The 13,538-nt window shown below is 40.4% G+C and overlaps 1 protein-coding gene across 1 annotated transcript in view; it reads right to left on the bottom strand.

Annotated features, from left to right (window-relative positions):
* The window catches only part of DMBT1 (deleted in malignant brain tumors 1), a 181,104-nt gene extending 169,847 nt beyond the window's left edge, over positions 1-11,257 (bottom strand). Inside the window, 3 exon segments of the mRNA XM_078151612.1 lie at positions 352-501; positions 4,058-4,295; positions 11,242-11,257. Of these exon segments, the coding sequence (XP_078007738.1) occupies positions 352-501; positions 4,058-4,295; positions 11,242-11,257 (404 nt within the window).
* Between the last annotated feature and the right edge of the window lie 2,281 nt (positions 11,258-13,538).

The following is a 13,538-nucleotide window of genomic DNA, read 5'->3' on the forward strand; positions in this document are numbered from 1 at the left end:
ATATTCTTCAGGACCTTCTTCTTGAGTTGAATCAACAGTGGGAAGGGGGAGGAGAAAAGGAGTTTTGCAAATTCCATGATTCCTTAATCCCATATCATTGGCTGTTTGAACTGTGCATCACCATCCCATACTATCTAGGGATAATATAACTGTTGAATAAAACGAGCACTTGCTGCTGGTCATTGTCAGGGAGAGAAGTTTCCACCCCTTACATGGTGATGTATCCCTTAACTATTTCTAGAGGTCTGATAGAACGAAATTCCTGTAGATAGCCCTGGTTTTTGTTTTTTTTTTTCAAATTCACTGTTTCAATTTGGTTGTTTTCCATTCTGTCAAAGGTTTTTCACTTACCAAACATCTCCAAATACTATGGTCACAAGGTAATTGTTTGATACTTCAATATCCCAGAAACACTTGGTGTTTTTGGAGAGTTTCCCAGGTAATTCAGGCTGAAGATTCTTCCTGAGGGTTGGGAAAGGAAGCCTCCACAAGAGTAATTTGCTGTAAAAACAAAACAGGAATTCAGATCTCAGCCTGACCATATATAAAATAGAAATGATAACCCTCTCTCTACTGGCTTCGTGGAGCTGTTGTGAAAATCAGACATGATCATAGATGTGAAAGCACTTTTTAACTAAAATCAGACACTTATGCCATTTGAAACTTATATGTTCATTAGTCTTATTGGCACTGCTCTTTTTGCACAATGTAATATCACTTAGGGAATGAGTATCTTGGAATGCAGGAACCCAGCAAACCCACCAGAATTCTCTTTTAAAAGTAATGAATTTAATATAAAGGAAAAATCAATATCTGCTGTATACAGTTATATATACAGTTCTCAGCAAAACTGATAACACAAAAGAAATAGAGGATTATCTCCAAAAATATAAAATATAATAATTAATAGAATATCAAATAAAGATCTTATATAGTCCAATCTCAGAAGAAGAAAAACCTCCTAGACCTGATAGATTAAACTCTTTTAAAAATGAAAGGATAAATCAAAGAAAGAAAACTATAGGTCAATACCAATAATGAATGTCAATTCCAAAATCTTAAACAAAATATTGTCAAAGAGACTATAGCAATTCATCCCCAAAAAATCATCCATTATGACCATTTATCATGATTCAATTCATACCAGGAATGCAAGGATGATTCAACATTTGGAAAATAATCAACATAATCATACTAAAAGCAAAAATGTTCTAAACCATATGATTATTTCAATAGATGCAGGAAAAAGGTTTTGACAAAGTAAATCACACATATACATATAATTACATATGTATATATATATGTGTGTGTGTGTGTTGTGTGTGTGTGTGTGTGTATATATACATATATATATATGTATATATATATATATATATGAAATCCCTACAAAATAAAGGTTGAGGGTTTTTATATGATAAAAGTTATCTATCTAAAACCCAAAGCAAGCATTATGTGAAATGGGGATACATCAGAAACTTACTCAATGAATATAAATAAGAGAAAAGCAAGTGTGTCTCCTTTCCCTGCTATTATTTTATACAATTTTGGAAATACTAGCAACAGCTATTACAAGAAAAAAATAGAAGGCATAAAGGTAGGCAAATAAGAAGCAAAACTACTCCAATTTCTTCTGACATGATGGCTTACTTAGAAAACTCTAGCTTCATCAACATTTCAGGTCACAAAATAAAGTACCAAATTAGCAGCATTACACCATAATAATAAAAATAAAATCTAGGAAGCAGTAAATAGAAAGAGTAGTTTCATTAAGTAGTTTCATTCAATGGTAGATTGCTCCACTTAATATCACTACCTCCTAGGGTTGTTGTGAGGATCAAATAAGATAATATTTGCAAAGTGCTTAACACAGTGTATTACATACAGTGTAATACAGTATGTAATAAGCACTTAATAAATGCTTGTTCTCTTCCCCCTTTCTCTACTTTTCTTCCTCCCTTCTTCTCTTCCTCTTCCTCTCCCTCCCTCCCTCCCTCCCTTCCTCTCTGTTCCTCATTCCTTCCTCTCCTTCTTTCATCATTCCCTCCTTTCCTCTCCTTCCTTTTTTCTCTTTTCTCCTCCCTCCTCTTCCTTCCTTCCTCTCCTTTCCTTCTCTTCTTCCTTCCTTCTTTCCTTCCTTTCATACAGACATAATTTCATCAGCAAAGGAATATGAAAAGTAATGTATGTCAGCAATTTATCTATAACTTTTCGTCTTGGGAAGCTGTCTGCAGCCACTGGGGATTAAGGAACTCGCCCAGGCTCACATAGCCAGTTTGTGTAGAATACTCTAGGGCCATTTGTGAATGTTCCCTCGAGGTTGAGTGGGAGTAAGGGAATAGCTCACCCTGGGCAAATTTGGGGGGGGGGGGCATGAAGTTTATCTCCTCCACGTTTTATGCACCAGTCTGGGTATCATTTTCTTGCCTGTAAAATGGGAATAACAAGTACATAGAACTGGTTTGCCCATATTCCAAATGGTCCTAAACTGCTGTGTTTTTTAAATTCTTAGGCCTACTTTTAAGTTGTTGGGGGTTTTTTTGCCTCCTCTCCTACTTTACTTCTCAACACTGTCAACAACCTTATCTTTAATAATTCCCACTTCCTTATACCTCTTTAATTGTTGCTTCTACCCTGCTTAGATATTAGAAACCAGACAACTAAGTTTATTAGAACTGTATACAAAATATGAGTATATAGCTTCTGGGTAAGGATGAAAGGGCCCTCCCATTAACAAAGAGCATAAGCTTTACTATAGAATTCATGGGCTGTATATGTGGCTTTCCAGACGTCTTATGTACTTACTTTGTGATTAACAGTTATGTTCTAGATAGCTTAGGTTGACAAGAGAATGGCTTATTATTAATGAAGTATAAGGCAATTTCATGTTCTTGGATTTTTATTACATCCCACAAAATCTCCTTAATTTGCCTACTAGTTCAGCCAGCCCAAAAAAGACTAATTTTTTTTTCTAATTACTTCCCCAACCTCTCAAAAAGTAAAGACCAAGCAGATAACAATTGCCAAGGTGGAGTTGAGTGTATATAGCTGCATGTCAGAGAGACTAGAGAGAGTCTTAAAGACTCTCAAGATAGAAGCATTAAAAAAAAAAAGTCAAAGGCTGCAATGTAGAAAAAAGGAAGGAGGGGATTGGACTTATTCTACTAGTCTCTAAATGGCAGAAGCGAGACCCAAAAATGAGTTCAAATCTGGCCTCAGACACATACTAGCTATGTGACCCTGGGCAAGTAAGTCACTTAACCCTGTTTGCCTCAGTTTTCTCATCTGTAAAATGAGTTGGAGAAGGAAGTAGTAAACCAGTCCAATATTTTTACCAAAGAGAGCCCCAAATGGGGTCATGAAGAGTTGGACACAACTGAGATGACTGAATAACATGCATATATGTGAAAATTTCATCCTTCCTTGGAGCTTACAGATTAAGATGAACATACTGACAAAGGCATTAACATGGCTGACCTATAATGATGATCCCAACAATAGGTTAGATGCATTTACTCTGTGAGGTTTTGAGCAAACCAGAACCACAGCTGATGTTTATTTATACACACAATAAATTTGTGAGTAAACATAAAATGGGGATACAAAATAAGCCCGATTTTTTTATCCAATCTACCAGAATTGCTGACATCCAAACCAGGGCTTCTTCCTTCTCTCCCAGGTCTCTCTGTCCTCTAGAAGTAAGCATTTCCTTCTCTGAACTTCCTGAATCCTTTATCCCATTCTGATGCTGCTGCCCAATTCTATTTTGTATTTCAGTTATTTGTGCATTTGCCTTATCTCCTCCCTCTGTTAGTTTGTAAGTTCCATGATATAAGTCGAGATATGGAATATACCATGCTATTTGTATCCCTCACAGTACCTATCCCAGGGTCTTGCACAGAGTAATTCTCAAGGAATATTTGTAAAATTACAGAATGAATAAATGAATAAAATGTGACTCTCAAGAAGACTACTAAATAATAAAATACCTGAGCAGGTGATGCCAACATCATCATGGTGATCACAGTTATGGGAGACCCAGCCATTATTCTGACATTACCAGAGGTTTAATTCCTCCCCTTTACACCACACTTTAGATGGGATGATGGGTCCAGAGCCTGGACCAAAGTAGGCTTTTCTTGGGGCCGAAACAGCTTTTCCACAGCCCAGCTGTCGGCAGAACACCTCAGCATTTGGTAGACTACAGAAATCATTACAAACTGTCCCCCACTGTCCATTGTGATAAACCTCAACATTTCCAGAGCAGTCATAACTAGTTGAATTGATCAGCCTAAAGGCTGCATTTGGAAGAGAGAAACAGAGCATAAGGTACCTCGGATCTTTAGCTACAAGTCAGGGATCATTTAACATTCTATCAAATTCTCATCTCTCTCCAATTAATCTTTAGTCTTATTCAACCTGTCCCCAAGGCCCACTTAGGTATTTGTGATAAGGATACTATCTTAGGAAAAGTAATTAACTTTCTGGTCCTCAGTTTCCTCATCTATAAAATGAAGTAATTGTGCTAGATGATCTCTAAAGATTCCAGATCTAATACTTTTTGATTCTATGTTTTACAGGCAAGATTATTTTTTTAAAAAAAGGATATTTTTACGGGATGACCTAGACCAGACATTTTCAAAGTTTTTGGTCTCAGGACCCAGCTACACTCTTAAAATTATTGAACCTTTGTTTATATGGATTGTATCTATTGATATTTATCATATTAGAAATTAAAACTGAGGTTAAAACTGAGCTTTGGAGTGTCCCATGCCACCCACTCCTGGCCAGACCCCCATCCCCATGTCCACAGACTTCTCTGCTGACCCAGGCTGGGAAAAAAAAGTTTGCTGTGACTTATTCTCGGATTTTTCCAGTCAGTCCCCAACCTAATACATTTTCAAGTTCTGTCTGGAGGAATAGGGGAGGAGGGAAACCTGCCCTATGCTTCCTCTGGCGTATTTCATCATCTTGGATCAACCTTCTCATTGCTAATAGAATGTTAAAAGAAATTACAGCCTCAGCAAAATTAAGGTCTTTGTTCTCCTTGCACACAGGTATAACTATGTGCCAGGCCCTGGGCACATTTATAAATGTCTTCATTTTGTTTCATACATATATAGTTCCTTATGAAAGGCATAAGGGATAGAAAGCCAAGCCTCAGCGCTAAGAAGACTTGCATTCAGCTCCCACCTCTGGCCCATACTGGTTGCATTGCTGTTACCTATCAGCATGGATTGCAGAGCAGTTGCTAATGGGCCCTGGTAAAGGGAGCTTTCTTGGGGGCAGGTAGGTGGTGCGGTGGATAGAGCACTGGCTCTGGAATCAGAAGGACCCAAGTTCAAATCCGGTCTCAGATCAGATATCTGAAACTTACTAGCTGCATGACCCTGGGCAAGTTACTTGACCCCCATTGCCTTGACAAAAAAAAAAAAAAGAGGGAGAGAGAGAGAGAGAGAGAGAGAGAGAGAGAGAGAGTTTTCTCACTGGGAGTTCCAATGAAACGATGGGTCTGGATTCAAAACAACCCATATCCATGTATTCTGCATCAATGTTAACTCTAGGCTATGTTTTGAAATCAACCATGTTGAGGACAAGAAAAACCTCAAATATTAGAGTTGGAAGGGACCTTTAATTCAATACTTTCATTTTCTAGATGAGAAAACTGAAACTCTAAGAAGTGAGTTGACTTGCTCCAAGTCACACAGCTACCTAGTGTTGGAGCCAGAGCTGGAATCCAGGTCTCTTGATTTTGACTCTAATGCTTCTGACTATGCCAACTGAGTATAAATACAGGAAAAGAAAGATAAAACTTCGGAGACGACCATTCACAAAAGCGTTCTCTTATGCCTGGGATCAAAGCAAAAGAGGACTCTTGGCTACACATGCCCAATCAACTCTTGTCAGTTCTTACCACTTGGAAAAGAGTTATACCCAGCAGAAAATCCTGAGTTTTGCAAATTGACTTCACTGACAAAGTGACTAGTCAGTCAGTTGGAGGAGATGAATCTTTCCTCTGCTCTTTTGCTAAATTTTGCCAGCAACCGACCATGCAATGACCCATCAAAGATTTTAATATAATCATGACCAGAAGTGTGTGTCATCAGACTGAAGAAGAATAGTCAGAACATAGCTTATCAGCATCTTAGTTGCAAATAAACTGTTCAGTGACTCTGAACTCCCACATCACGACAATGCAGAAACTAGAATGTTATTGTACGAAGTAGCTCATTGGCCTCTTGAAGCTACAGCTAATGAATGGCTACATGTGCTGCTGAGCTAGAACCAGATCCAGGAAAGTAATTGTCATTTCGAAAGAGCAGTCAAGAAAACAGTACTGTATTTATTGATATCCTTCCCACCCTAGTACTCATGTTCCCCTACACACACAGACACGCGCACACACACACACATGCACACACATACACACACACACACACACACACACACACACACACACACACACACACACACTTGCGCAAGTCTTTTCCAGACTACTTTATCACTAAACTGAAGGAGAAGAAAGGGAAGCAGAGTTCCTGCATTTTTGGAATTTGGGCAGTTCAACACATACAACCCCCAACCCCATCAGTGTGCTAAGGCTGTGAGCAGCCTGCAAGCATCGGCAGACTGGATGGTGAACTAAGAGGGCTTGCTGAGGACAATGATAGTGGGTATAAACAGAGGTCAGCTCTTCCACTTATTCTCTGCAAACAAGATTGAATGAAATCTGGTTCTCAAGTGCCCTGATAAAGGCTTGGAAAGTGCGAAATTACCGCTACCTGTCTATCTGTTCCTTCTCAATCTCATTTATAGAATTACCATCCATACTACCATGTTCCTAAATGTGATTGTTCTCCAAGGCTCTGTCCTGGGACTTCTTTTCTTCTCTCCCTAGATTCTCTCATTTGATGACCTCATAAGCTCCCAGAGATTTAATCTTCATCTCTATGCATATGACATATATATGTATATATATATATATATATATATATGTGTGTGTGTGTGTATGTGTGTGTGTATGTATATATTATATCTATACATACATATTATATATATATATACATATAGGTATATGTATATATGTATATATGTATGTGTATATATGTGTATATATATGTATATATGTATATGTATATGTATATATATATGTGTGTGTATATATATATATGCATATATTTCCAACCCAAGTCTCTCCCCAGGGCTCCAGTCCCACATCAACAAATGCCTTTAAGATATTTCAAACTGGGCTCTGATTCCTAAAATCCATCCACTGCTCTGATTCTTAGAATCTAGCCAATATCTCACAGACTCTCAGATTCCTCAAGAGTCTGGCTAATATGGCAGATCTTTAATAAACTTTGTCTTTGGCTGAAAAAAAAAAGATATTTCAAACCAGACCCCCACAGACATCTCAAACATACAATGTACAAAGTTGAACTGATCTTTTGCCCAAACCCAGCCCCCTCTTCTGAACTTCCCTGCTTTGCCAAGGGCTCTATCCCTCCCAGTTTTGCAATCTTGGCATCATCCTGCATTCCTCACTCTCACTCACACCATTTTAATCAGACGCCAAATCTTGCTATCTCTTCCTTCATGACATTTCTCATATCCATCCCGTTCTCACTATTCAATTAGCTACAGTCCTTTTTCAGGCCTTCGCAGCCTCTCGCTCTAACTATTGCAATGGCATCTTAGCTGGGCTTCCTGCCTCAAGTCTCTCCCCATGATGATTCATCCCCCACTCAGAAAATAAAGTGACTTTCCTTAGGCACAGGTGTGATTATGTCTCATTCTCCTACTCAGTAAATGCCATTGGTTCCCTACTGTTTCTATTATAAAATATAAACTCGTGTGTTTGTCATTTAAAGTCCTTCTCAGCCTGGTCCCAATCTATCTTTCCAGCCTCATTATATGTTATCCCCCTTCCCACGATCTATGGTCTAGCCAGGGATGGGGAACCTGAGGCCTCGAGGCCATATATGGCTTTCTAGGTCCTCAAGTGCAACCCTTTAACTGAATCCAAACCTCACCAAATAAATCCCCTTAATAAAAGGATTTGTTCTTTGAACTCAGTCAAAAGGCCATACCTAAGGACCTAGAAGGCCACATATGCCCTCAAGGCCACAGGCTCCCCAACCCTGGAGCCTAGCCACAGTGGCCTTCTTGGCATTCCATCCACATAAGACTTCATCACCTGTCACAATGCATTTGCCTAAGCCCTTTTACTTCTTCTGAGACTCAACTCAGGCATGACTTTCTACAAGAAGAATCATGCGATTCTTCCCAACTAGTCATTCCTTTCTTCTCTAAATGGCCATGTATTTGTTCCTTATACACTTATACGAATACATATTGTCTCCTCCATAGAATATAAGTTCCTTCGGAGCAAAAACTGTCATTTTTGCCTTTGTAGCCCAGCACATAGAATAATTCCATGAATGCTCCTTGACTGAATGATTGATTGAAATGAGACCAACTAGACCAAGGAAATGTTTTATGTGTGTACATGTGTATAAATGTCTATCTTTCCCACTATCTCCCTTTTTTGTTGTTCAGTCATCTCTGTCGCGTCTGACTATTTGTGTTCCTATCTGGGGTTTTCTTGGCAAAGGCCCTAGAGTGCTTTGCCATTTTCTTCTCCAATGGATCAAGGCAAACATAACTTAAGTGACTTGCCCAGGGTCACACAGCTAGTAAGTTTCTCAGGCCAAATTTGAACTCAGGTCCTCCTGACTCCAGACCTAGTGTACTATCCACTTAGCCACCTAGCTGTCCATCTCTCTTTAACTCCACATGATTTTCCTCTTTGATAGCTATGGTTCAAAGAATGGCAATTTTATAACACTGAGTTGCTTGAGGATGAAAACTAGGATGACTAATTAGTCTGTTAGTCCTTTGTGACTGAAGTAAAAACCTTGATTCTTTTCTTCTAGCCAACATGACTCACTGAGTCCTGATGACCTGTGAGTCTTGTAAGAAATGTTCTATCGTATTCTATTATGCCTATCATGCAGCTCCCAAAATACTTCTAGATCTAGCATCTGAAGAACTAATTCTTTAATCTTCTTGTTCTTCAGTCATTTTTCAGTCATGTCCGACTCTTCGTGACCTCATTTGGGGTTTTCTTGGCAAAGATACTAGAGTGGTTTGCTATTTCCTTCTTCAGCCCATTTTAGAGATGAGGAAACTGAAGTGAAGTGACTTGCTCAGGGTCACACAGCTAGTGTCTGGGGCTACATTTGAACTCAGGTCTATTCTGACTCCAGGTCCAGCACTCTATCCACTGCACCACCTAGCTGCCCCGTGGTCATACTACTCACTCACAATGACTAAAGCCCAAATGTATCCTCTAGTTAGATTTCACTTGTATTTCCCAAGTACAGTTGATATTTTTCAAAGAGTGTGGCAAATACAAAGGACTTGAAAATATCCCAGAAGTATTATGAAGGAAGCCACCACAGTGACGAGAACTCTCTATGAGAGAGAGAGAGAGAGAGAAAGAGAGAGAGAGAGAGAGAGTCATTTCCTTTTGTAGAAATTTTGCAAGAATTTCACTCATTGGTGCCTCAAATTATTCTCATTGGTGGGAAGAATTAACAGAGACACTAAGGTAGAGCAGAACCAGCACTCCTAATGCTATCAATTTGTACATGAGGAAACTGAATCCCCTCCCCCGAGATGAAGCAACCTACCCAAAGTAACACAGGTAATAGTCATTGAAGGTGGGGTTCCAACCTAGAGTCTCTGACTCTAAATCCATTGTAATTTCTGCCATGACTTTGGTCCCACCATCTCCACATCCAAAGATAGTATTTGTAAGGGACTGGTCCTCTCAAGAATCGATAGGATGAGGTCCCGAAGGTCACTCTCAAAGGTTGCTTATTGGTCCTTAGCTCATCCGTGCTGCACCATCTGCAAAACCTGGCCTGGACTCCAACTCCCAGATTCCTTTTAAAACTCTCCAGGTTGGCATGGTCTCTCAACCAGATGCCTTGAGTTAAGGAGTTATCAAATGAGGCCAAGCAAGGAGAGGCAAATGAAGAAGCAGCTGAAACTAAGAGTCCATATTGAATGCTTCAGAGTCAATCAAAGACCCTTCCCTGTCTACACATGCTCTGCAGTCTCTCCAAGGCATCATCACAGATCTGATGGAAGGAGCCCTTCCTTGTTCTCCATGTGGATAGATGCCATCACAGGAGTTCTGTATGTGCACCAGACCCTCCACTATATATAAAATGTGCCTTTATCAGCTCCCATTGCGCTCCTACATTCTGGAAACCTGTATCCCTCTATATTCAGTAAAATAGACAGTGTGATGTGTGTGTAGAAACCAAGGCTAAGTTTACAGCTTATGACACTCTTATCTAACAATAGTACTGGCCACAAAGACTATGTATTCACTTCACTAGGGGCACATAGAAATACCCTGAGGGTCAATTGTTGGAGGCTGCCAATCTGGAGAGTAAAACAAACCCACTTTACAAGCATTAAGAAGGCCTGAGGAGATATATGAGCTCTGACTAGGTAGCCTAGCCTTAATCTAAAGAATAACTAGAGAAATCAAGAAATAGCCCTGCCCAGGGCACTGTACCAGCTATAAAACGAAGTCTGCTCTTTAGGGTGAGCATATGATGCTGTTATAAGGAGAGGTCCTACTTCCAAAATAGCAGATTAATCACTCTCTACCAACTTCTTAAACTCTTCAATCCCAAAACAAAGGAATTACAATCCAGATAAGAAGGTAAACAGCCCTGGATAGGGTTGAGCTCTCATGAATTAACAAGTAGAGAACTTTAATAGTTAGAACACTCACTCAGCAGTGTCTTCCCCAACATGTCTTGATGTGTGAGTGGCAGAGGGCATCAGGTTAATCTCATACCTATCATGTAGGAAGACATCAACCCTACCTGAGGCTTCCCTGACAGCTGCAATGACTTTGCCCAGACACCCCCGCCCCTCAGAAGAAAAAGTAGATGTTTCTCACTGCCCATCTACATGAAGGAAAGGGAAAGAGTAAAGGGAAGAATCAGGTGGGCTGAAAACAGGCCCACAAAGGCACCACGAGGTCTAATAGAAAAGCACCTAGCCAGAACTAGAGCTGCATCCCAGAGGTTACTCATGGTAGGATCACAGGCTGGTGATCCCCTTGTTCCACATTTTAGGAAGCTGAAGCAGTTCTGTAGCTATTTGTCTAAACTGATAACAAATTCACAAAAGGAATGGCAACATAGGAAGAATTACCTCGTCCACTTGGCATCGTGGTTATTTTCTGCAGAGGATTTCCAGTAGTTCTTGTTTCTAGGAGAGAAATGTTCAATTCAGTCTCATCCTGGGGTTTGGTGGTAGTCACATACAAGACTGCAAAGAACTGGCTAAATTCCAGACCTTCAATAATTCAAGAAATCCCTCCCAGGCATGATTATCTCTGACCATGAAGCAAAAGCAGAGAACAAGTTAGATTTCAGACCTCTGATTGATTAAGAAGTCCCTAACTGGCCTAAGAAAAATGATTTATTCACAAATTAAGTAAAATTTCAGAGGCTAAATCAAGTGAGTGTTACATGCCCTTAGGGGTTTTCTTGCTTTTAGGAATATTATCCTTACTTCTTCTGAAAAGCACAAATTCTTGTCACTGAAATGTCCTTTTTCTCCTGGAGTAGGGGTTTCACTTGGGCTGGCTGCTGTTCTTGGAATGGTTGTCTCTGATCATAAAACTACCAGCAGGCCGTCTTTACTTTGGCATTTGGTGAGAGACTGTGCTGTAAGAGGAGAGGCTATGGGGCCTTCTCCTCCCTGAGGACTTTGGCCTTAAAAATGACCTCGGTGTTTGACCTCTGTGTATGTCTGTTCTTTTCTGTTCCAGGTGAAGAGAGTGGAATCACCAATCTTGAGAGTTTTAAAAGGTCCAGAGGGGGGATAGGGAACCTGGGGCCTCAAGGCCACATGTGGCCCTCTAGGTTCTCAAGTGGGGCCCTTTGACTGAATCCAAACTTCACAGAACAAACCTCCTTGGTAAAAGGATTTGTTCTGTAAAACTTGGACTCAGTCAAAAGGCTGCACTCAAGGACCTAGAAGGCCACATGTGGCCTCGAGACCACAGACTCTCCACCCCTGGTGCAGAGTGCACCTCCGCTTCCCAGGGTTCCAAAGTCTGGGTCCCAAAGCCATTACAGCATGGAAGCCCCAAAAAGCATAGATCAGTCTTCACGAATGACCTTCTAGGTCCAGGCCAGCAGAAGCTAAGACAAGGACTCATCTGGAAGTTATGCCACATGTAGACATAAACTAGATGGGATCGATGATGTTATTATTATCCTCATTTTACACTGAGAAAATTGAAGCCAACAGAGGTTACATTATTTGCCCATTACATAGCTAATAAGTATCTAAATTCACATTTAAACTCCATTCTTTCTTGTTTGAAGTCCAGCACTCTATCTGCTATGCCACCTAGCTCCCTCAAATATGCATAGTCAAGCAAAATTAATTTCCATGTTGGCCATGTCCCAATGACACATATCCCAATCTGCACCCTGAGTCCATCACCTCTCTGCAAGAGGTGGGTAGCATGTTTCAATGTGAGTCCTCAGGAATTATTGTCTGTCACTGTATTGACTAGAGTTGTCCTTCAGGGGAGAATAGGAATTTGTCTACTTTAACTTCACTGTTCTCTATTACTGACCCCCTAACCTCCTTCCCTATAGCTCTTCTTTCAGATCCAGAGGACAGTGAGGAAAGAACACAGGATTTAACATCACTTAATCTGGGTTTTGATTTATTGATCTCCTCCCTCTCCAGGAGCTCATCTGCACAGAGCTTTATCAACTGTGCCACAGAAACCTCTTCATCCTGGAAGCTCACTCCACCCCCTGAATGCCTTCTCACACTCAAAGTACTCTAGGCATCATCCTCTGAGAGGCTGGTTTCTCCTAGAACTTCTCATTTGAGGACAACGCCCAGTACAAAGATTTCTTCCTTAGTCTCCAGGTTGCCCTCCTGACTCAACTCCACTGGACTTTCTCTATCAGGCCCCTGAGCAGGGCACATTGTTCTCCCCATCCTTTGACCTCCTTTTTAGCTATTGTTTTCCTGCATAAGAATGTAAGTTCCTAGGAGAAAAGGACTGCCTTTCTGCTTCCTTAATAATGAAAGTTGTCTATTTTCACTCCCCCACCACCATCCCCACTCCAGTGCTAACAGCAGCCCCAATAATCACCAACTTCAAGGAAAATGGGGCTTTAAATCCATCTCAGATTTTCATGAGAAAGTTCTGAATGTAGGAGACTAGGCCCCATTGCATTTTCCATTTGAAACCCAAGCCCTTTGGTGAAAGACCATCATAGCAGAGTTTTTAGAAAATAAATAATTAGGACAGGTAGGTGGCACAGTGGATAGAGCACCAGCCCTGAAATCGGGAGGACCTGAGTTCAAATCCGGCCTCAGACCAAATACTTGACACTTATTAGCTGTGTGACCCTGGGCAAGTCACTTAACCCCAATTGCGAAAGAAAGAAAGAAAGAAAGAAAGAAAGAAAGAA

The sequence above is a fragment of the Phascolarctos cinereus genome, unplaced genomic scaffold, assembly GCF_003287225.1.
Source record: "Phascolarctos cinereus isolate Bilbo 61053 unplaced genomic scaffold, phaCin_HiC Scaffold_3;HRSCAF=262, whole genome shotgun sequence".
NCBI classification, from domain to species: domain Eukaryota; kingdom Metazoa; phylum Chordata; class Mammalia; order Diprotodontia; family Phascolarctidae; genus Phascolarctos; species Phascolarctos cinereus.